At 35.2% G+C, this 22593-nt stretch overlaps 1 protein-coding gene across 11 annotated transcripts in view; it reads left to right on the top strand.

The window, feature by feature from the left end:
- Positions 1-22593, top strand: part of PPP1R12A (protein phosphatase 1 regulatory subunit 12A) — a 124236-nt gene that overhangs the window by 81011 nt on the left and 20632 nt on the right. For 4 of the 11 annotated variants that reach the window (XM_027454315.3, XM_027454332.3, XM_027454305.3 and 1 more), the window contains exons 9-20: positions 2036-2163; positions 4410-4526; positions 4889-5104; positions 5885-5979; positions 9357-9479; positions 11336-11497; positions 11942-12118; positions 15939-16029; positions 17796-17993; positions 18171-18339; positions 20340-20458; positions 21121-21186. In XM_027454315.3, coding sequence (XP_027310116.1) covers positions 2036-2163; positions 4410-4526; positions 4889-5104; positions 5885-5979; positions 9357-9479; positions 11336-11497; positions 11942-12118; positions 15939-16029; positions 17796-17993; positions 18171-18339; positions 20340-20458; positions 21121-21186 — 1661 coding nt within the window. The remainder of the gene's footprint in view (positions 1-2035; positions 2164-4409; positions 4527-4888; positions 5105-5884; positions 5980-9356; positions 9480-11335; positions 11498-11941; positions 12119-15938; positions 16030-17795; positions 17994-18170; positions 18340-20339; positions 20459-21120; positions 21187-22593) is intronic. The other 7 variants (XM_027454353.3, XM_027454368.3, XM_027454321.3 and 4 more) reach the window with 4 other exon arrangements.

Here is a 22593-nt window from a genome sequence, read left to right as displayed (position 1 = left end):
GGAAGAACATTCTAGCTGTAAAATATTTTAATGTCATTCAGTATTCTGAGGTATTGGAAACTGTATGGTTTCTAATCTGTTGGGTTATTTGAAATGTTTTCATAAAAATTCTGTTCTGATTCTTTGATTATGTGAGTATACAGCTTCACAACAAATACATTACTCCATAAGACCAAGCAGGAAAATATGAATTCGAAACTAGCATCTATTAAAGGACAAGAAAACATGCTAAAAATAAACAAAACTTACAGCAATTCAGTTTTTAAACATACTTCCTTTGAGTTCTGTTCTGTTTCTTGAAAATTAGCTCAGCCATGCAAAATCAGCTCAGCCGTCCTTGAAATAATTTCAGAATGCTGTTGTGAAAAATGCATTTTCTTCTTTGTGCTTTCACTCCTGTTATTTTTTACTGTGTATTTTAAAGCTGTATTACTTGTTTACAAACTTCTAGCAGATCTGTTTGTACATCCGTAAACCTTTTTCAGTTCATACTGTCAGCCCACGTTGCCCCATTGAACATTTTATCACCATGACCCAGAAGTTTAAAACCATTTAATTCCCTTGTGTTTAAAAGAGCTTTCTATTAAGTTTAGTTAGTCGTGCAAGCTGTTTTTTTATATATTTTTGTTTTCTGCGTAACTAATTCTTCAAAATATCTGTTAAACTATGTCCATAAGCAAGTGTGTAACAGCAATAGCTTTAAGTGTGTGATTTCAAATCATACCATTGATAGTTCTCTGAATTTGAATGCTAGATATGAGAACACTATAAAAATGTTGCACACTCTTAAAATGGGTCATGTAGATATAAAGGCTTGCTTATAATAGGGCCCAAACTGGTAGTGATTGAACCCCATGTTGCTCAGTGCTGAACAGGTAGCATGTAGCGACATACTCTGAAGAATTTACAATTTGAGCAGGTGAAACAGAAGTGAGGTGTGTAGTGACAGGACTAGAGGCTATGATTTTAAACTGAAAGAGGGTAGTTTTTAGATTAGATATAAGGAAGACATTCTTTGCTCAGAGGACAGTGAGGCACTGGCTCAGGTTGCCCAGAGAAGCTGTGGATGCCCCATCCCTGGAGGTGCTCAAGGCCAGGCTGGATGGGGCTTTGGGCAACCTGGTGTGGTGGGAGGTGTCCCTGCCCATGGCAGGGGGTTGGAACTGGGTGGTGTTTAAGGTCCCTTCCAACACAAACAATGCTGTGATTCTGTGGTTACGAAGCTCAAGCAAGTGAATGACAACAGTTGGATGACAACCAGGATATCATATGTGTTTGTATAAGAGGAATTAAGCTACACAGCAGAAGGCATGGGCAGGGAAAGACTGCGCAGAAGAGGTCAGAGAAGGTAGGCAGTGAAACTTACATGAGAAAAACAAGGGAGGAAGAAGGAAGGAAGCAAATGGAAAGTCAGAGCTCTGGTTGTTTCTCCAAGGAAGAGCAAGTTCCTGCCTCAGCTAAGTTCTTCTGGTCAGAGTCCCTGGCTAGATTCTCTATGCAGTTAATTATTTCTTTATCCTCAACGTACACATTTATTCAAGAATAAATGTTTTACTTTGAATTAGTATCTTCTGTAGTCCAAATTAACTATTACGTGCCAGTGTACCTCCCGCTGATTAACGAACTGCTAAAGTACAGTTTGCCTAGAGAGGCTGTGGCACCTCTGAAGGTTTTCAAGACCTGGCTCATCAAACCCCTGAGCAGCCTGGTCTGTATGTAATGCTGGCCCTGCTATGAGCAGGAGGCTGAATTAGGTCACTTTCGCTCTGAAAGAGTGTGGTTCTGTCTCTGCATCTCTGAGTGTTTTAATTATTCCTGAAGAAGGAAAATAAGTAAAAAAATATATGTATGAGCATTATGGAAAGAAGATGAACCTAAGATACAGTGGGAGGGAAAGGGAAAATACTGAGGGATAAATAATATTGTTGGGAAAGCTGACTGACAAACTTGCTCAAAAGACATTCAACTCTGTGTTGTAGAAGTGAGGGAGTTATGAGTGAAAAATGAAAATGAGAATCTTGTAAATATTTTTCAGATAAGACCAAAACCTTGGCAGGTGTAACTAATAATGCAAATACCACAAGTACACAAGCATCATCAGTGGCTGTGACAGCACCTTCGGTAGCTGGTGGTCAAGGGACACCCACATCACCTATTAAGAAGGTAAAATAAAATACTTTTCTTGTTGTGATTTTAGATTTCTGTTCTTTGTAAGCATACATTTTTTGATATTTGTATAAAATTGAATTGTGTTATCCAGTGATGAAAATATGAATAGATTCCTAACATGTTTTGTTTTTCTGCAGAAACCATGTTCAATTTTTGTAAATTTTTAAATTTGAGTGAACAGTTTTGATTCTAAACAGGAATCTAAAATATATAGCTACAATGTAGCTGAACATGAGATCCATTTAAAAAAGCAAAAACCTATTGCACAGTGACTGTAATTCTTGTGTTGTTTTTTTTTTTTTTTTTTTCTGAAGCTAAACTTCATTGTTCAAAAGTCTTTTTTTTAACGCCAAATGCCTCCTAAAGTTTTAGAATCTACTGTCACTCCTAAGGCAAGGAGCCAGGTATGACTAAGGTACTTTTGAGAGTCCTTAGAAACATTCAGCTAGTGCTGGAAGTTGAAAATGATAGGCACAGAAATGGAAAATGATATTTGAACTAAGAAAATGCTGTAGGTTCTAGCCCTGATTTCAGTGTGGTTAGGATCTAATGGAAGAACCAGGGGATTGGAGCACATAATTTGTGATTGGTGCAAATAATTTGTCTCAAAAACATAGCCATCAAAGCCATATTGCTTATAGGAAGCTTGATTTGAAAAGTTAGTAGGAATGAATCCTGGGATTGCTTGTCAAAAGGGAGATATGTATGCCTGGAGAAAAAAAAATTACAATAGATAATATACAGTCACTAGGTTGTATGCAAGTCAATCATTCAGAATATATAAACAAACTGGATAGCAAGCCAGTAGGGCTTCCTTTATCATCCCTTACAAGTTTTCTTCACATGTCATAATCAAAGCTTAACCCTCTACAGATGTTTCCAAAAAAATTTGACTATGATACACTGAATCCACATCAGAGAGGGAAGATGTACTATAGGGGGAATATTATGTATTGCATTTAGCTTCCTGGCACTTACTGGAGTTGTGCTTTCATATACACAATGGAACCTAATAATAATTAATCTTAAAAAGCATAGGTTAGAACCTAATGGTTAGCACCTTTTCATGTAAAAGATAAAGGGAATGTATTTTAAATCTCCCAACAGCATCATATTATGCTATACTGTGTAAAAGGGTTGGGCCAGCTTTCTTGATCCTAAATGCTGCTTTATAAAAATCATCATGACTGATGTCCACAAGATTTCTCTTAAAAAAAGCATTAAAGCATTTTACTTGGTATATGATTAAATTATGATGTATGAAAAAGTTCTGATAAGAAGAAGTAAGTATGATTTTAAGCTAATTGAAAAACTTTTGCAAATCAGCAACATATTGGCATTTAGTTTGTTCTAATTTTATTGTGCAGTAACTAATAGCTTATCTTATTTTTCCGTCTTTGAGGCAAAAAGTGCAGGTTAAAAGTACACTGCAGTTATCTTTCTACAATTAAATATAAAGACTCTGGGTCTTCTGTATTTACAAAATAAATGCCTGTTTATATTGAGGGTGATCATTTTGTAAAATGGTATGCACATGACTTGGAGAAGCAGTTGCAGCTCATGTCAATGAACAAACAGGATTTAAACTGTTTTTACTAAAAAAGGTAGAACAGCACTAGTACAGGTACAAGTTGCCTTGAACCTACTCTTGCACCTGCTTCTTCAGGCTTGCAACATCTGTGCTACTTCAGTTACTCTTCTGATTTTACACCATAGGTGTCTGAACCATATGTTGCTCACAGCAGTGTGCTAAGCTTGAATTTGGGTTTTCCTCAATCGTTGTCGCATTCAGTAATGTTACTTTCTGTCTGAGGACACTAAACTTGGGCAAGTGTGTGAGTAAAGGTGTGGGTTTGATAGCTAAGCTAGCATGTGATCATATTAAGAGATCTGAATGTAATATGAAAGAAGATCAGAAAGGTAATGAATATGTTAGTGTGAATCTTGTAATATTCTCCAGCATATGATGATTTAGGCACGGACCTGTTAGGTCTACAGGCTTTGCTGTCCTATTCTATGCAAACTGTAGTTCTGTCGCTGAGCTAGCTAAACATGTGCTGTGTTTAATAAGAATCTGTTACTAAAGTTGTAATTGTCTTTCTGCTTTTTGGTATTATGTGGTGTAATGAAGAGCTACATGACATAAGCGTGGGAACAAACTATGTGCTTTTGAAACAACCTTCTGTTTCTATTTTCTGTTCTTTCAATCTTCATCTTTGTCTTGTCTTAATTGGCTTTAGTATGATTTCATTCCTCCTATCATGCCTGTCGTGGAGTCAGTAGATCCTGCATCATGGAGGCAGGGCTTGCGCAAAACTGGCATTGTTCTTGTGCCCAATAAGGGTGAAAAATCCATGGTGAGGTTCTGGTGTGCACAGGTTTGTGTACAGGTTGCAAAATAACATATTTAATCAAAGTGTTGATACCAGATCTGCATGGTTTTAAGTTTGCATCTCCTGACCACAGTGTTTATTACAAAGTGTGAGTTTTTATAATCTAACTTCTAGAGGACTAGTATTACTTGACCAGTTTTATGTTTCTTATCTCATTAACTAATTCAAGAGAAGAGCGTGTAGGTTTTCTTTCACCTTAACTCCCCTAAGAATTCAGTATTTCCATGATTATTAAAAGTAATTGTGTTCTCAAATCTCTGCAAAGATCATGTATTACCACTGATAATGCAAATTAATAGCCTTTAATTTGCTGCTGTGTTTTACAGTTTCCAACATCTACAAGCAAGGTTTCTCCCAAAGAAGAAGAGAGGAAAGATGAATCTCCTGCTTCATGGAGGTTAGGTCTTAGAAAAACTGGTAGTTATGGTGCGCTTGCAGAGATTACTGCTTCCAAAGAAGCTCAGAAAGAAAAGGACGCTGCAGGTGTTATGCGTTCTGCTTCAAGTCCTAGACTTTCCTCTTCGTTGGACAACAAAGAGAAGGTAATCTTTTTCAGTGTGAAACAGCATTTTGAGGAACTTTGCTTAGCGTAGGTGTTTATTGTAAAAGGAAGACTTTCTCTTTAGAGTTTACTGCACATTTATTCTTTACTAAAATTCCAAACTGTTAAATTATACAGCTTCTGTGTAGTATTTTAAAAGTACAATATGCACCTTCACTGTCTGGTGACCTGGTACATGGGTCTGGGGCTTTTCCGTTTCTGGGACTTTCACTGACAGTAGTAGTATTTTTTACAGTTCAGGGAGACCAGAGGGTTGACAGTTTTGGCATCATTTGGAGTGCAGTGTTGATAGCACCTTCTGAAAAAGGAACCTCTTTTTGTATTCTGTAGTCTTTTTTATTTACAAAACTTTAATTGCATAATTAAACACAAATGTACTGCAGTCCTTAGCAAAGGACTAATTTGGAACAGGTATGCGTATAACATATGGTTCTTTTTCAAGTACAAATGTTTAAGTCTGTTTCGGGGATACGGAATGATACTAAACTATACCTTGTAAAAATACTGAAATAGTTGTTTTCAGTAAGCAGTTTTCTGTTTCCTGCAGTTTAAACGGAAATCAAGTCATTTGCATAAGTAGCATGAAAACATAAACAGTTCCCTTTACCTGTTTTAGTCTTTATGATATTTAACTAAAGCTTAAAACTCATTTTTATAATTGGGTCACAACAAATACAGATGAAATTTTCGTAATGATGATTTTCCAGCTTATAGTGCTATAATCAATGATAGTAGCACTTAGTAAAAATATGTCTTTCAGGAGAAAGATGGAAAAGGAACTAGACTTGCATATGTTGCACCTACAATACCAAGACGACTGGCCAGTACCTCTGACATTGATGAAAAAGAAAACAGGTGACTCTAAATTTATAATTACTGTTAAATATAAAATTATGTGACTTTAGAGTGGCTGACAAACTTGTAGATATGAAGATAATGCTGGTTTATAGCATTATACTTATCCATAGATTATGCTAATCTGTAGACTAGTCCCAAAGGTTTTTGATTTTGTAAATCATAAATTATTTTATTACAGGAGCTGATCTAGTCATTGAGTGTTGTCATTTTAGGGGAGAAAATAAATGCAAAATAAAAAAAAATGTAAACTTTAAACTATTGAAGGGTACTGAATGAATTTTACTGATTTGTCTTAAGCCATCTAGTGCAGATATTGGGATTCATTATTCTGCTGAAAAAAATATTTTTCTTATAGTGCTTGGTAAAACTATATCATGCGTCAGCAGCTGTTTGCAGAAGTCATAGTGGTTCTTTTGTAACTTTCACTTCTATTTTTCTTGTTTGCTTGTTGGCTTTTCATCTTCTTTTGGGAATACTCTCTTTACTGATATTTTTTATTCAGCTTTCAGTATAAAGGGAATAAAAAGTTCAGATGCATAGGCCTGTCACCTGTTAGTATTTGGAGTACTTTCATGACATATTTACGTTGTCAGAACCTTCCAATTTTTCACTTCTCTCTTTTGTTGCGGTTCTACTTGGCTGCTTTCTTGAGTTTCAATATATTATACGTAGTACAAAATGTTAGGAGTTGTTTCTGTCAGATTGTGTCTAGATAGCTGAATTTTGGATGACCTGAAATGAAAATACTTCTCATTGCTCCACAATAATCATTATCTATAAGACTGACAAATCTCCGTATGTCTGAAGAGGAGTTTTTTTGTTGCTACTGTTGAGAACGGTTCAGTTCGGAGAAAACACAAGATAAACGCTGTTTTCTCTTAAGCTTGCAGAATGCTGTTGCCTAAGTTCAGTGTCTGGGTGACAAATTCTGTTTTGAAACAGGGATATTCCAGATCTCATACTCCCCTGAAGTTCAACTTAGTTTGTTGGCATCTGTTTTGTTACATCCTGGTTGAGTTTGTGATCTTAAGGAACACGGACCTGGCAAATGGCAAAGTCAGGACCCTGAACTTGCACAGAGCAAACTTCCAACTGTTTGTTCCAGTGGATGAGATCCCCTGGAAGACTGTCATAAGGGACAAAGGATTTGAACAGAGGTGGCAACTCGTTAAGGATGCCTTAGAGACCAAGAAGTCTTCCATCCACATGTGTAAGAAAGCAAGCAGGGAGGCCAAGAAGCCTGGATGGCTGAGCAAGGACCTGGGCTCAGACTGAGGTGTAAGAAGGAGATGCACAGGCAGTGGAAGTAGGGACATGTGGCCTGGGTACAGGGAGTACAGAGTACAGGGATGCCCCATCCCTAGGGGTGTTCAAGATCAGGGTGGATGAGGCCTTGGGCAACCTGATCTAGTGGGTGGCGTCTCTGCCTGTGCAGGGTGGTTGGAACCAGATGGCCTTTAAGTTCTCTTTCAACCCAAGCCATTCTATCATTCTACTATATTCTTATTTGAAGTTGAGTTCATTAATCAGTTTTGGTTTGTTTATAACAGAGATTGTTCTTATTTCATGTTTTATTCTTTTAAGAGCTTCTCAAATGACTTTCTGAAACTGTCTTGACCAGGTGATAACTTAAGATTGGGATAAATACTTAATTGTAATTTTATTTCTTCAATTTTTTTTATTGTTTGTAACAAAGGGATTAAATGTTGGTGCAACGTTGAGGTTTATTTAGTCTCTTTGGCATACTGTCATGACTTACTCACAGACACAGTTCCAAAAGTGGGTACCAGCAATATTATGTTCTTCCTCATATGTATTGGGTGACCTGAGATCAGTGTCATTAGTCCTGACAGTGTTGTCTGAGCAGTTGACCTGAGAATATTCTTCATTCCTTGGTGTATGAAAGGTGAAGAGTGCTTTTAGGCCAGCCTTTTTTAGGCACCAGTACTTTGCCTAGTGTATGACATGGCAGACAACCCAGCTTATTTCTTTAAAACCATCAGAGATTTTTGACTTTTAGTCTGACCTTTTTTATGGTGACTAATTTAACTCTCTGCCTTACAGATCCATTAATTAATTACTAAGGGTTCTGCCCTTGTCCCAGATCCCTATCCTTGTTGCATAGCTTAATGCAGTGTTCTTGTTCCACCTGTCTGAACACCTGCTTGTCTAGATAATAGATGATGTCGTGTAATCCATCTAACTTCCTACTGTGAGTAATGGAAAGGACTTCCAGATGAATCCTAGTTGGGCCTTTAGATAAACAAATCTTAGACATCCAGCCTCAGAAGTGTAGCCAATGCTACAAGAAGAGTGCTGAAGTCTGTAGAGTCTTGGCAAAGCTAAACCTTCAGCAATTATTAAAATTTGTCATGCAGCGGGCTTACTTAGGATGTATGGTAGGCAATATCTCAGAATTAGTGTTTCCCTTTGTTTGTAAGACGTAGCATTGCGTCGGCTTGCGTTTGATCCTTTTCTGAGGTTGTTTGCAACCACAGATACACTGCCATACATTTTTGTGCAAAAGGATATATTGGAAGTAAATTCTGAAGTTCACAAGTATCTTGAACATGAAACACCTCTTTACAACGTTTTATTTTCCCTCACATATACAGTAGCCTTTTATATATAGTTTTGTGCAAGACATTTCTTTCTTCCTTCTATGTGAACTTTACTTCAGATCTTGAGCTTATGTTAGACACTGAGTTTTTTGTATTAGTATCAGTTTTCAGAGCCATTTTTCTAAGCAGATTTTTGCAAGGTTATTTCTTGCTGCTATAAACTGCAACAACAGAATGGAAATTCCTCATGACTAAAGTAATGTCAGCTAGTGATATGTGGCAGGCCACTCAGGAATGGCTACTGAGGACCTGTTTACTCTAGCCTACAATATCATGAGTTCTAAAGAGAAGTCAGCTTTTGAATTTCTTATTATAACATCCATAAATGAATAATCCTATGAAACCAACTTCTAAAATCACAAAGTAGTTTTCCCTTGATTGCACTGGATTATCTCAGGAGCAAACGAAGAAGCCTCTTGATCCTTTTTGGAGGGAAACAAAGCCAGCAATGATCACAGATAAAAGCTGATGTTTGACTTCCTATTGATTAAATCCCCTTTAACAGTATTTTTCTGAAACTTGTTTTTATATTATACTTCAAGCAATGTTAATATGAATCTGATATTTTTCTACAGGAGCTTGAAAATTACTGTATGTATCAGATCACTTTATTCCAGTTCTGCATTGTTACGTTTATATTAAATGCATTATCCACACACAAGTTTTTCATCTTTAATTTGAAACTCATTTTCAGCTTGCATCAAAATCAAACTGCTTTAATATGAGTGTGCTAAATTAAAATCTTATTTACAGGGACTCGTCTGCTAGCTCAATACGTGGTGGTAGTTCCTATGCAAGGAGAAAATGGGAGGAAGATGTCAAGAAAAACAGTTTGAATGAAGGTCCTACATCATTAAACACAAGTTATCAAAGAAGGTGTGGGATTTTCTCTTGTTTTAAAATCAAAATAATTTTACAAATCAAAAGAAAAAAAAATAATTCCTGAATCCTTAATTTCGTAAGGACAGTTTAAAATTGAGTGGTGACATGTTAAAATGGCGTTCATAGTAATCACAAAGTATGTACTTAAGCCGAGGTACAAGCTCATGTGCTTGTTCTAAAGCTACGCCATTTTACCAGCTTAGAGTGTTACAGCAACTGCTATATAAAGTTAAATGCTTTTTTATTCCTATTGTTTATTTCAGTTTGAGATTATTTTGACTCATCCAGATTTGATCAGGAACCAAAGATAACTATTTTAACTGTTGGAATAGTAGTTCTGCCTGATATCTGAAAAGAAGAGGGAAAAAATGCTGAATTCTGCTAGTGATAGTATCAGAGGTCTTGGTCTGCTGTCCACAGTGGTAGGCCATGCCTACCTTGAGTATCGCCATCATAGAATGCAAACGTAAAACTAAAACTCACTTGAAGGTAAACTAAATGATGATGAATATGAACATAATTTTCAGGTGTACATGGTTCTCATCTTGCAGGATTTTCTCAGAATGGATCATATCCAGGAATTAATACATGATTCATTTTACTGTGTAGTTTCAGCGAAGCTAATTGAGTGAAGTTCTTCATTGATATTAATGAAGTGGGCAATAAATATCTTAAATGAATAGATCAAAAGTTTGACATTCAGGTAGCTAAGCTGCATACTGATACATGCTGATGACGTACATGGTGATGGATGCTATCTTTTTCAGTCCTGACATTGATGTGTTTTCAGTAGCATGTAGTCAGGCTGTTTCATACAGTACAGTACATCTTAGATCTTTGCTAACCTCTTGCCATAAAAAGAAAACTAAGTTTTCTTAACATTGAGTGTAGGAGAAATATTGCACAGATTTCACATTCTGGGTGGAAAATATTAACAGTTTGATTTACAAAAACTATCGTTGCATGATAGCTTTTATGAGTATTATGCTCCAGACTTCAAACACCATGTACATATCCCTTGAATGTGGTACATGGTGTTTTAATTGTGCATTTCCTTAGTTGTTCTTGTACAAATGTTTTTTTCTTGGCCGTTTTAGAATTGATAGCAAAAGAAAGAAGGATCAGTAGCAGAATGACAAACAGCCATTTTTCCTTACATCTTTTCTAGTTAGTGATGTGATGTTCTGTTGCTCCTAACTGTGGGTTCTAATGTTTACACATGAAAACATCCTGTCTTGGTAATGTAAAATATGTTCAGCCAGAACCAGTGGGATAAAAACCTGGAAACGTCTGGATCATCGTTACAACTAGAAGAGCAAGGGAAAAGCATGGGTGGGAGGGTTAATCTTTCTGGGAGTGATGTGAGGGTTTTGTTTGTTTGTTTGCTTGTTTCTTTAAAAAGGACGTCTATTGAAAATTGTTACAGGAGTGATATTAATGACATTTTCTTTTCTGACAAGCTGTGGAGTGAAGTTCTGTATTTTCAGAGGTCTTCAGTGTGGGTGAAAGAGCAGCTTAAAAATGGAATGTTGAGGGCTCTGTGTGAGTATTTTGGTAGATGCAATCAAGACAAGTATCAACCACTGAGATGCTACTTTATCTCCCATTACTGTGGAGGAATGGTCAGGTTTGTTGCTTTCAGAAGTTGAAGTTAAAAGTCCTTCTCGATGAAATAATGAAGAAAATGGCATTTGGAAAAGCTTCTTTTGCCCAAAAAGTTTCCAGAACTCAACTGAAACATAGAATAGACAGGCAGAAGTTCAATGGATCATTCACAGCTTTGTGATATTTTAATGAACAAAGAAAGATAAGTCATACAAATGTATTCACTGTAAATGTCTCTCCTTCAGTGGCTCCTTTGGTAGAAGACAAGATGATTTGATTAGTTCTAATGTTCCAAGTACTGCATCAACAGTTACCTCGTCTGCTGGTCTTCAGAAAACACTGCCCGCCAGCGCAAACACTACTACAAAGAGTACAACGGGTTCTACTTCAGCAGGTGTACCAAGCAGGTAATGCCACCAGTATACTTTTTGTTGTTCTTTTTTTGTCAGGTCTACTATGTGCTTATGTACGTGCATGCGTTCTTGTTTAGTAGTTCATGGGGCTCTGGATTTTTTCACTTTCCTGTTCAATTTCTTTTAATTTTACACGATTCGGCTCAAATTATGCATGGCTTTCTACTATAAAGTGACAGCCATGTTGTTATAAATAAATAAATCCAATATTCAAATCAAAGGGTGAAGAATAAGAATCCAATTACTGTGAACCATTCAATTCCTAATTCATTCAATTTAATAGCTCAAATTGAGCTTTCACTGTAGAGACATTTCTCAGTTTGCTTTTAAAAAAAATCCGTCCCTCAAGTTACATGTTATTAGTTGTTTAGTAAAGTGCTTTCATTGTTTAGCTGTTTCCTTTTCTCTTTTTTTGTGTTGCTGCTTGTTATGCTGTAGTACCTCAAATCGTTTGTGGGCTGAGGATAGTACTGAGAAAGAAAAGGAAAATGTTCCTACAGCAGTGACGGTTCCTGTTGCACCATCTGTTGTAAATGCTGCGGCCACTACCACAGCCATGACTACAGCTACTTCTGGCACTGTGTCCTCAACATCAGAGGTCAGGGAGAGACGGAGGTGTGTAAAGGTCCTAAGAGTAATGTTGCTCTTGTACAAAAATAATCTTTTTTTTTCTTATTTAAAGGAATGTGTTGGTTACCACAAATTTGGATAGTACAGTATGTAAAGCAGTGGTATTTGCTTGCTGTTTATTGAAACAACTACCAAGATGCCTCAATTTATCCATTGATAAATCTCATCCATGAAACTTAAACTTTGATATTGTGTATTTTGGCTGTCCTTGGGTTCTCATTTGGTATGCTGTATTTTTATATTTGTTTTTCTGTTAATACATGAGTCCTCTGAAAAATACCCATAATGGAACTACGTAAAAAACACTGAATTAAAAATAAGAAATTCAATAATTACTTATTGCAAATGCATTGCTGCTGTCTACTGTGGCACATCTGTTGTGCCAAAGGCACTACGCTGACAAGTTACCACGTAGTATTTTTTCCAGTCACTTTGTATGTCTGCCATTACAAAGACAAGAGTGTTGAACCAAACACATTTTGTTCATTTCATTGCAATCATTTAGGGTCTCTTCCATTTGAAACATTATATACAGTTGTAAGTGCAATGGTTTAGGAGCTATTCAATATGAAGAAGGAGTAAGAAGCTGATGTAAATTTTAAGAATACAGCGTTTTTTTTTCTGTTACACCTATATGGAGGATGAGTTACAATTGATGCATATTTATGTTTCCATAAACAGGTGATACCTACTATTTGTGAAAGCAAAATAATAAGATTTCACAAGGTTGTTAATTCCTGTTAGTTTTCCCTGGGTTCTGATTATTTTTGATATTTATAAAAGTTTATCCCTTATCCCTTCTGCTGAAATGCACATTCAGATTTCTGTGTTGCTGCTGTATTAGTTTTGAAATGCAGCTACTATGTCAGTGGTGGACGTGTATCCCTCTGTATGTTTACAGAGGGAACAAAGCTATTTGTTGTTAGAGAAGAAAGGCAGCAAAAACATTCATAGATTCCACAGACCTTTAACTATGTTTAGGATATTCGTAGTCCATTTTCCTTTCATATCCGAAACTGTGATGAACAACCTTATTTTCAATGGGGATTTTTCTGTCTCTTCCATGATCAGGGAGATGCCACAGGTGCTTACCACCATTGTCATAACAAATATAGCCAGAACCTGCATTTTCCGTAGTGCAATTTGACAAAACAAAAGCAACAAAATGTATCATTTTTCCAAAAACAGTTTCAAGTTTAAAATGCAAATCCTATTTCAGTCTCATATGAGCTAGAAAAACAAGGAGATCTAGAATTAAGGCTTTTGCTGTCTCGTTTGCTCTCACTAACATGTGTATACTAATATACGTATACTACATATGTTTTAGATACCTGCAATTGGCCTGAAATTCTTTTCTTTTAATCTGACTGAGGGCCAATTGTATAGTTTACTGTTGTAGATGTATTCGTGACAGCGTGTTAAAATATCCATTAAGTGTTAACAGTCAGCAAAGTCCGAATAATTCCTGTGTGCATGTGAGAAGGTAGTACCCTCAATATGGGCACATGCATATCTATCTGTATATATACAGATACATATCTCTGTGTGTGTGTATGTGTATCCATGTATGTTTATATGCACATAAAAAAATTTTGTCTGTTCATGAAATATGTTAAATATTTTCTTAAGAAATGAAGTTGATTAATCCATATAGACTGGAAGTATGTTAATTGGAAAATATGTTTGAAGTAGTATTTCAAATAGTATATGAAAAGTAAGCATGTTATGAACTACTTTGAGTAATGCAATATGTAATGGTGCATCCTTTCAGAACGTACTGAAGAAGCTATATTCTTTATCTAATTTATAGGATTGCTTTAGAGAAACACAGAAGAGAGTGACAAACATGAATCTTTAAAATCTTTGTATCATGAATACACAGTTGACCCGTGAGGCATACACAGAGGATGCTGGGGCAGTTTCCAGTCTGACAGTAGCTATAGAGTTGTCATTTTCCTTCAGCAAGGTTTAAAGGTTTTCACATTTTTGGAGGGTAGAATTGGTATGTACACCCATTCCTACAGAGCAATTTGCAGCAGTTTTCAAACTGTAAAGGTTACACCTGCTCTGCAATCAAAGCTGTCTTAGGTAGGTTAAAGCTTGTGTCTACATATGTGGCTGAAGAATACATTGGCTGACTCTAAAGTGGAGTCAGATTTATGTGATGAATTGTATTTCAGGCTAGCTAAAGCAGCTAGTAGGCACCCTTTTCCTAATATAGATAGGGCCTTAAGGGTCTAGGAAAACAGAAAATCTTATCAACAATATTATTTGCAGGAGAACAAGATAGAGGAATGAAATTAATATAGTTCTTGAGAGGGGATATTTCTGCATTTGTAAATATAACAGCTAATTATATTTTTTCTCTATTTTGGAGATAATTCAGTTAGTAGAGATAGAACATGGGTGGTAAAACATAGGCATAATAATCTGTGTAAATGAAGTTTATTTTAAAAACTTAGAACCATTTCAGAACTGTTTTAGTATGCTTTAACCCGAGAAATACATAATTACGTGACCAAAAAGATTCTTTTTCCATAGATAAATGCTTTAAGTGTGAATAGGTGATAGCTTCCCAAACGAAGTATTTAAATCTGAGGAATTTCAGGAAGAACTCCTTTACAGTTCGGGTGACAGAGCACTGGAACACGCTGCCCAGAGAGGTTGTGGAGTCTTCTTTGGAGATATTCAAAACCCACTTGGATGCCATCCTCTGTAACGTGCTCTAGGTGACCCTGCTTGAGCAGGGGGGTTGGACTAGATGATCTCTGGAGTCCCTTCCAACCTCAACCATTCTGTGATTCTGTGAAATCGTTAGCCAATTATTAACGAATTAAATATAGAAATAATATAGTCAGAAAATATCATAGAATCTGATTCTGCTTTTAATGTAGCTAATTTTATCTAAAGGATCTCAGAAGGGCTTTATGTCTTAAGCAACCCTTTAGCAACCTTCAGTTTCTACTTTTTCAGCTTTCTCCGATCTATTTAATCTAAGGATTAAAAAACATGATGGTAAATTATAACAGCATTCTCAGAATGTTCTGTAATAGAAAACCAACAAATGCATTAAAAACTTTAAGGTCTTTAACAATGGTTTTACATATACACATATATTACATGCATACATATATATATTTATGTATGTGTACGTATTGATTTTTTTACCCAAATTGCCTGGGTTGGAAAATCTCTTTAAAGAGTCCTGACCTTGCATGGTTACTGTAGTAGCCCTTTGGCTTTGATTACAATTACTTGCTTACTCTGCAGGATTGTTGTGGGATTCCTGAGGATTTATTTTTAAGGTCTGTTGTTTTTAAAGGGCGTTGGATTACCCAAATCGTGGATGATTCATGTGAAAATATGGTAACTACCTCCTTAAAGATTTTTAATCTCCGGTGCAATAGATGGTATAATTAGGATTTCTGCATTAGCAGTACATACATTTTTCTGAAAGCCTAAAAGTTATGTTAAGAGTTTACTTGCACGGGTACTCACATCACACACACACATTTTGTTTGTAATTTTTTATGTTCTATTTAGAGAAAAGCAAATCTAAATTAAATAGGAAACACTATGTATTTTAAGTGAGTTGTAAGGCCACTAGCATGATGAACAGGTTATTATGTTAGGTGATATAGTACGTATGATGTATATAGTATATATGATACAGTAATTCATTTAATATCTTTAAAGGTTTTCTTCTAACTGCTTTGGTTTTCATACATTGTGAGTTTTTTTCTGACATTTAATGCATTTGTACAAAAATTACCGTTTGCTGACTTATTTGTAATTAACCCTTTAGATCATACCTCACTCCAGTACGGGATGAAGAGTCAGAGTCCCAAAGAAAAGCTAGATCCAGGCAAGCAAGACAGTCTAGAAGATCTACACAGGTATGGTTTTATTACAGCTTCTACATTTATGGGAACATATATAACTCCCTGAGTACAGTGAAGTTTTAATTTCCCATTAAAATTCCAAGTGATCAGTTGATCTTCCTGGTATAAACAACTTGTTACCAGATGAAGTAAATGCCGCTTAGTTCCTTTATTTCCGTGAAAGCTTGAGGAGCCCTCATTATGTCCTGGAAAGTGCTTTTTCTGATCACCACAGAGTAATTTAACAGAAATTTGAAAGCAGAGATGCTTCCACTGAAGTTTTTGTTTGGGTTATGTGAAAGTGGCTTACTTGAGTAATTGTATCGCTTTTATGTAGATATCGGCTTTCAATTCACCAAGAACTAACAGCTTCTCTGTCAAGATTTTACTTGAGAATCAGGCATGGCATACAATATGTATATTTACATACATTTTTAAGTCTTTTCTGTATATGGACTATTGAAGAAAATGTGATTGAGTTGACCAACATATAGATATACGATGTGATCTGTGACACAGAAAATACACATTCAGCCTAGTTTCCATGGACACGTAAGAGTACTGGGGAAGAGGTTTTTGATATTTTGATATATTTGGAAGTTTTTCCCAATTTCTGTGAGAGCTACCTCATACTGAATTGCAGCCGTTGCAATCCTTGCATAGAAAAATATGTGATAGTAGCAAAATAGATGATGTCTAAACAGGACTTGAATGCTTTGTGGGCCCTGGAGCAATTACCAGCTACTATCTTCTGTAAAGTATGTCTACCCTTCTCTCTTTGTCTGCTGACAAACTGAGAATAATCAGCAAAATTGTCCTTAGATAAAACAGAACAAAGAAATACTTCAGCCAGCATCCTTATCTGCATTAAGGTCGGATCTATAACTAAATTATTTACTGACATTACTTTCAAACCTTTGTAATTCTAAACCCCTCAAATGTTTCTGGTTACCTTTCCTATTGAGAGATCACATTGTTTGACATGGGTTTATCGTAGTGGAGTTCTTTTCTACTTCTTGGTAGTAAGCCAGATCCTGGAAGATTGTTAAACCGCAAAGCAATTCTTTTTGAATCTTTACAGTGGAAAAGCATAACAATCAATTAAATAACTAATGAGCTGGGAATTTTGCTTTGGAATAGGTCACAAAGAATTTTAAGCAGTATCTCCATAAGATAGATAAGCTGAAAATTGCAGTATAGAAAAGTTCTCTTTATATAAGAAGTTGCTTGCATCCTGGCTTCATTTGAAAACTAGCATTTAGCTAGATACAGCAAGGAGATAAGATATTAGTTACAACTTTCTGTAGTGCTCTCAGTGTATTTATTTGATGTGTCGTTAACCTAAAAATCCAGTTCCAGTGGGTGAATTTGTAGGTACCAATATTTCCGATTTTTTTAAGTATTGTATTTTCAGGTTCTTTCAAAAATGTTTATGATGGTTATGATGATATTTGAGGGAGCTAGTGTATTCTTTAATGATTTCTATGTGATTTTCTACATGATCTGTATGTACTATTTCAACTAAAATGGTGTTACTAGAGAACCTGTGATAGATCACATTAGAGCAAACACTTGCTGCTAATCAGAGAGGAATATTTGGTTCCAGGATTCAAGAGAAAAGTTTATAGGTAGAATATGTAGGTAGAATGCATTTTTTTTAATAGAGAGAATTAATTTTCTTAAGCTGATTTTTATATTTAATAATAAATAATGTGATCATCTACATTAATACAAGCTGAATGATACGTTGTACTGTTGTTTGCTGACTGCTGTTTTCACAGGGTGTAACACTGACAGATCTTCAAGAAGCAGAAAAAACTATAGGAAGAAATCGTCCCACACGAACCAGAGACCAAGAAAATGAAGAAAAGGAAAAGGAAGAGAAAGAAAAGCAAGACAAAGAAAAACAAGAAGAAAAGAAAGAATCTGAAACTAAAGATGATGATTATAGACAAAGATATTCCCGAACTGTTGAAGAGGTATTTTCATGATGGGTCTCTTTAGGTAGAGAAATTATATGAATCTTAACTCCAACTATAACACTGTAATTTTGGTATTACTGTAAACAAGCATTTACATATTTAATGTTTTAATATCCTGTGGTTTATGTTTGTTTAATCTTTGTAAATTAATTTTGACATTTTTCTGCTGAATAGCCATATCATCGCTATAGACCAACTTCAACTTCAACTTCTTCATCATCCACCTCCTCGCTCTCCACCTCCACTAGCTCTCTTTCAACTTCAAGTCAACTAAACAGACCAAACAGCCTTATAGGTATAACTTCTGCCTATTCTCGGAGTGGAACAAAGGAAAGTGAGAGAGGTAGGACTACCGTCTGTGAAGTTGTGTTTTTTTTTTTCTTTTAATTGCCAAAGGGCAATTTATGTTTGTAAAGACTGTTCAAAATGGGGTGTGATGTGTAAGACCTCTCATAGATATACATCACTCCAGATTCTTGTAACAAATTCCAAACTTGCATGTAGAGAGGAAAAAAGACTTTGAGGACTTGATGGTGTTTTTCAGTCTTACGGCGTGTGAGTCTGGGTTCATTTCTGCTTTCAAACAGCAACTGTCACAGAATTTCACGCTTCAGAGTTTAAACGTGCAGATATTGAGGAGGAATTTTACTTGATTAAATAATTGGTAACTAATTGGAGAGGAGGGTTAGTCTTACAGTGAAGGAATGAAACGATGCTTTAATGGTATCATGAGCATCTGAAAACAGGAGAGAAAGAGATACTTCTGGTGGTAGTGTGGTGTTAGTTCATAATACATAGTGCAACCACACTAATATCTAACCGGTTTATATAATTTTACACTGAAGATGAGATGCTCGATTCAGGGATCAGAAAGGTGCTTTTCCTTGATGTCACAGATTTTTTGCCTAGAGTTTTATTCAAATATGAATCATCTGCTATAATTCTTTAAAAATACTGTACCTGATCAGTTGCCTGTCAAAGGATGAAGCTGTTGACATACATTGTGATCCCTGTTCTCTCTCCGAGGTGCGGCACTGTTAAACTGGGAGAAACATATTAATTCTAATTATTGATTAGATATAGGATTACTGATTGAAATTGATAATTCTGTTATACAGAGGCTCAGATTAGATGATCCATTGATCAAATCTCCATGAACTATGCATCAGTATCACCTGGTTCTCTATATTGGTATTTTCTGAACAAGTTGTTAGTACTAAGCTTCAGTGATAAGATTTCTGATTTTGTTCCCCTCCGTCCTAACATGAACTGAAATTTGTAATAAAAATTTTCAGTACTGCATGCTTACTTTAGAAAACTCTTTCTAGACTGTTCTATGGAAAAAAAAAAAAAAAAAGAAAGAAAAAAAAGTAAATATTAGCTACAGCAGGTTTTTTTTTCAAATTATGATTTTAGGAGGAGAAATACATTACTGTCTGAAAGCTCAAAGGTAAATCATCAATTACTAGGAAAGGTCGGTGTTCAGCATGAATACTTATATTTCTTTCTTCTTTGTTTAATTCTTGCTTCATGCTGAAAAATTCATTTACCTCTGAAGAGTAGTGATGATACAGTTAAGTTAGTAGGGATGCTGTGATTTGAACTCAACTCTATGGTTTCTTTCTCATAAAGGAATAGCAAACTGAACAAACTACCTAACAGGTAAATAACTTCTGTTTGGGCAGGTTTGTTTAATTCTCTTTTTTGTGCAAGTTACTTGTAGGACACCAAACACAATTCTGAGGTATTATGTCAGTTTTGAACTGCAATTGCATTTCTTTTAAAGAAAAAGGAAATCTGTATTACAGTGTTATTTTAATCTTTGAGGTCCAATTTTATTATTCCTTAGATGGGAAAATGAAGAAGACTAATGAGAAAGGGGACTCTAAGGAAGACTTAACAAACGTTTAAAACATATATTTTTAATAAAAAATTTTTGATGTAAGCAAAAAAATCTTGTTTGAAGGATGATAAAGAAGTATCTTATCCCTTGTACTTTTATATAACTACTGACACAAATGTTAATGAATTATTATGTGGAAGTTTTGAAAATTGAATTTTATGTGCAATTTATGGTGTGTTACTGTACACTGAAGCATTTTGTTTACGTAACTGTTTAGGTGGAATTAGTATTTTGCAATTGTTGTTCAACAATTGGAATGGTATTTATTTTAGAGCTATGTTCTGAGGAATGCATATTACAGCAAACCCTGTGGTGAGGTTTGTAGCGAATTTATTTCAGGTAAAAATATTAATTTTAAGCATTTTAGAGACTGAGAAAATTTCAGTAGATTTTCAGAAAATCAGATTGTCTCAAATGAACAAGAAAGTTGTCATTAACAGAAGGGGGCAAAAAAGAGGAAGAAAAGGAAGAAGATAAGTCACAGCCTAAATCTATACGGGAAAGGCGGCGACCAAGAGAAAAACGACGATCTACAGGAGTTTCCTTTTGGACTCAAGATGTAAGTAAAAGACAAACTACCGTCAATCAGCTACTGCTGATTTATAGCCATAGTTTGTAGCAATATGGAATGCATATAGTGCATTCTTAACATGGAGAACCATTTAGAATAACAGAGTATTTCACTAATTTGTTCTGGAGAAAATGGTACTCGTTCATTCTGTTTCTCCATTGTGAAGCTTCCAGGAGCAAATTCAAAATCAAGTCTAAGTTATGCTGATAATGGTGAAAAAAAATCTAGAATACTGTAATAACCTTAATGTAATAGAAATTAATCATAATCTTAAAAAAAATAATAAAAAATTGAACAATTCTTTTCTGTTGCAAAAGCTATAAGAATGAGGCTCATTATCTGGCATGTTACAAGTAGCTATGTACTTAAGGCTGAAAGAACTGTTGTCAAATTAGAAGGAATATCGCCAGTGTTTCAGCAGGTTACCTTTCCCTTTTCTTTGTCATAGGAACAGCATATAATTTTGTAAAAGTAAGATTTTTCTGTGCCAAATGCAAAGCTGTTTCCTCTGCTGGTACTGAAAGCAAGTGCTTGTAGATAGGTAGAATTCTACGACTCTTAGCTTTTGATATTAAAAATATAGAACACATTAAATTCTCAGAAAGCTTTCAACAGCTTAACTGTTTTCCTTATCCCTCCTCTTTCACCAGAGTGATGAAAATGATCAGGAGCACCAGTCGGATTCAGAAGAAGGAACAAATAAGAAAGAAACTCAGGTAATTACAAAAAATTCTAACTTTATAACATATATCCTAATTGTAAAACTTTCAGTGCAGTTGGATTCAAATAAAGTAGTGCATATGATGAAGTCCTTATGAGTGCTTTCTTAGTCATAATTTGATTCTGTGTTTCAGTGCCATTTCCTTTGCAGATTTATAGTGAAAATCTTGTCTTCTAGTGTATATACAAACTGCAGAATTTTATAACAATTCTAATGTGTTAACAACAGGTAAAACTGTCTTTTTCTCTTCCATTCTGATTATGTAGAATACATTTCTGGGTACTAAACCCAGAAGGTCTCGGTGAAATTTCTGACATATAGGTCAGGGACATGTTGCAGCAAGTAACTGGAGTGAGTTTTCAGATTCTACCATATATCTTTGTTTCATCTGCTCTGTTATTTTCAGTGGAATGATGTCCTCTGACAAATACACAATAGAACCTTTTTAAATTAAAAAGTGGTGTTGATAATATAATAAACATCTAATGTGAGAAAATGTTAATATAAGAAAGCTTAGAAAGTTAAAGAGCACAATGAACCTTATTTCTATGTTGAAGAAAAAAGATTTCTGAACATCCTAATTCAGTATGGTTAGTTTTGTTAAAAAGTCAATGGCAAACAGTATGGCTTTATTTGATGCAAAAAATCCTTATAAAATGATGCATAAGAGTGGGATAAAGTAGGCTTAAAAAGGACGTAGTAACTTAAGCTATACTATAAAATGGTGTAGCAGAATGTATTTCTTTTGTCCTAATGCCTGGAGTAACACACTAGGGAATCAGGGTCATTATTGAGTAATAAAACTCGAGTGATGTAAAAGCTTCCATTACATTTCCTTAACTGGTTTAGATGTTGATTCGTTCTGTCCCCTTTTGTTTTGCTCTATTTTTGATTCCACTGTCATGTTAACATAAATACTTAGTCCTGTTTCCTCTCCTCCCACCAGTAGCTGTTGTCAGATCTCTAATTATTAGAGATCTGTAGTTATTTCATATTCTATTCTCTAGAAACTTGTTCTGGTAGAATGCAGTCATTGTAATAGAATTAGACTTGATAAAACTACAGTGAAGTAGTGGTAAATCAGGCGCAAAACAGCTTATCAGTGCTTTAAAACATTATGCAGATTTCAAGTAGTTTCCTCTCCTTGATGAACAGCTATTTAGAGTTTTTCAATGATAAACAAAGAACTAAATAACTAACTTTTTACAGTACAGTATTTTGCTGCCTCTAGAAAAAAAGAAGTGGAATAGACTTCAAGCATTCTAATGGCAATCTGTTCCCAATTCTATGACAAAAAAAAATGTATTTTTTGATTCTACATCAATTCCACTTTTCTTTTTGCAATTGCTAAATCCACTTACAATTGACACAAATCTTGCATGTTTTATTGTAGAAAATTTGT

This window comes from Anas platyrhynchos, chromosome 1 (genome assembly GCF_047663525.1).
Source record: "Anas platyrhynchos isolate ZD024472 breed Pekin duck chromosome 1, IASCAAS_PekinDuck_T2T, whole genome shotgun sequence".
Lineage (NCBI taxonomy): Eukaryota > Metazoa > Chordata > Aves > Anseriformes > Anatidae > Anas > Anas platyrhynchos.
Note: the sequence above shows the minus strand (reverse complement) of the source record. Positions and strands in the feature narration are given on the sequence as shown.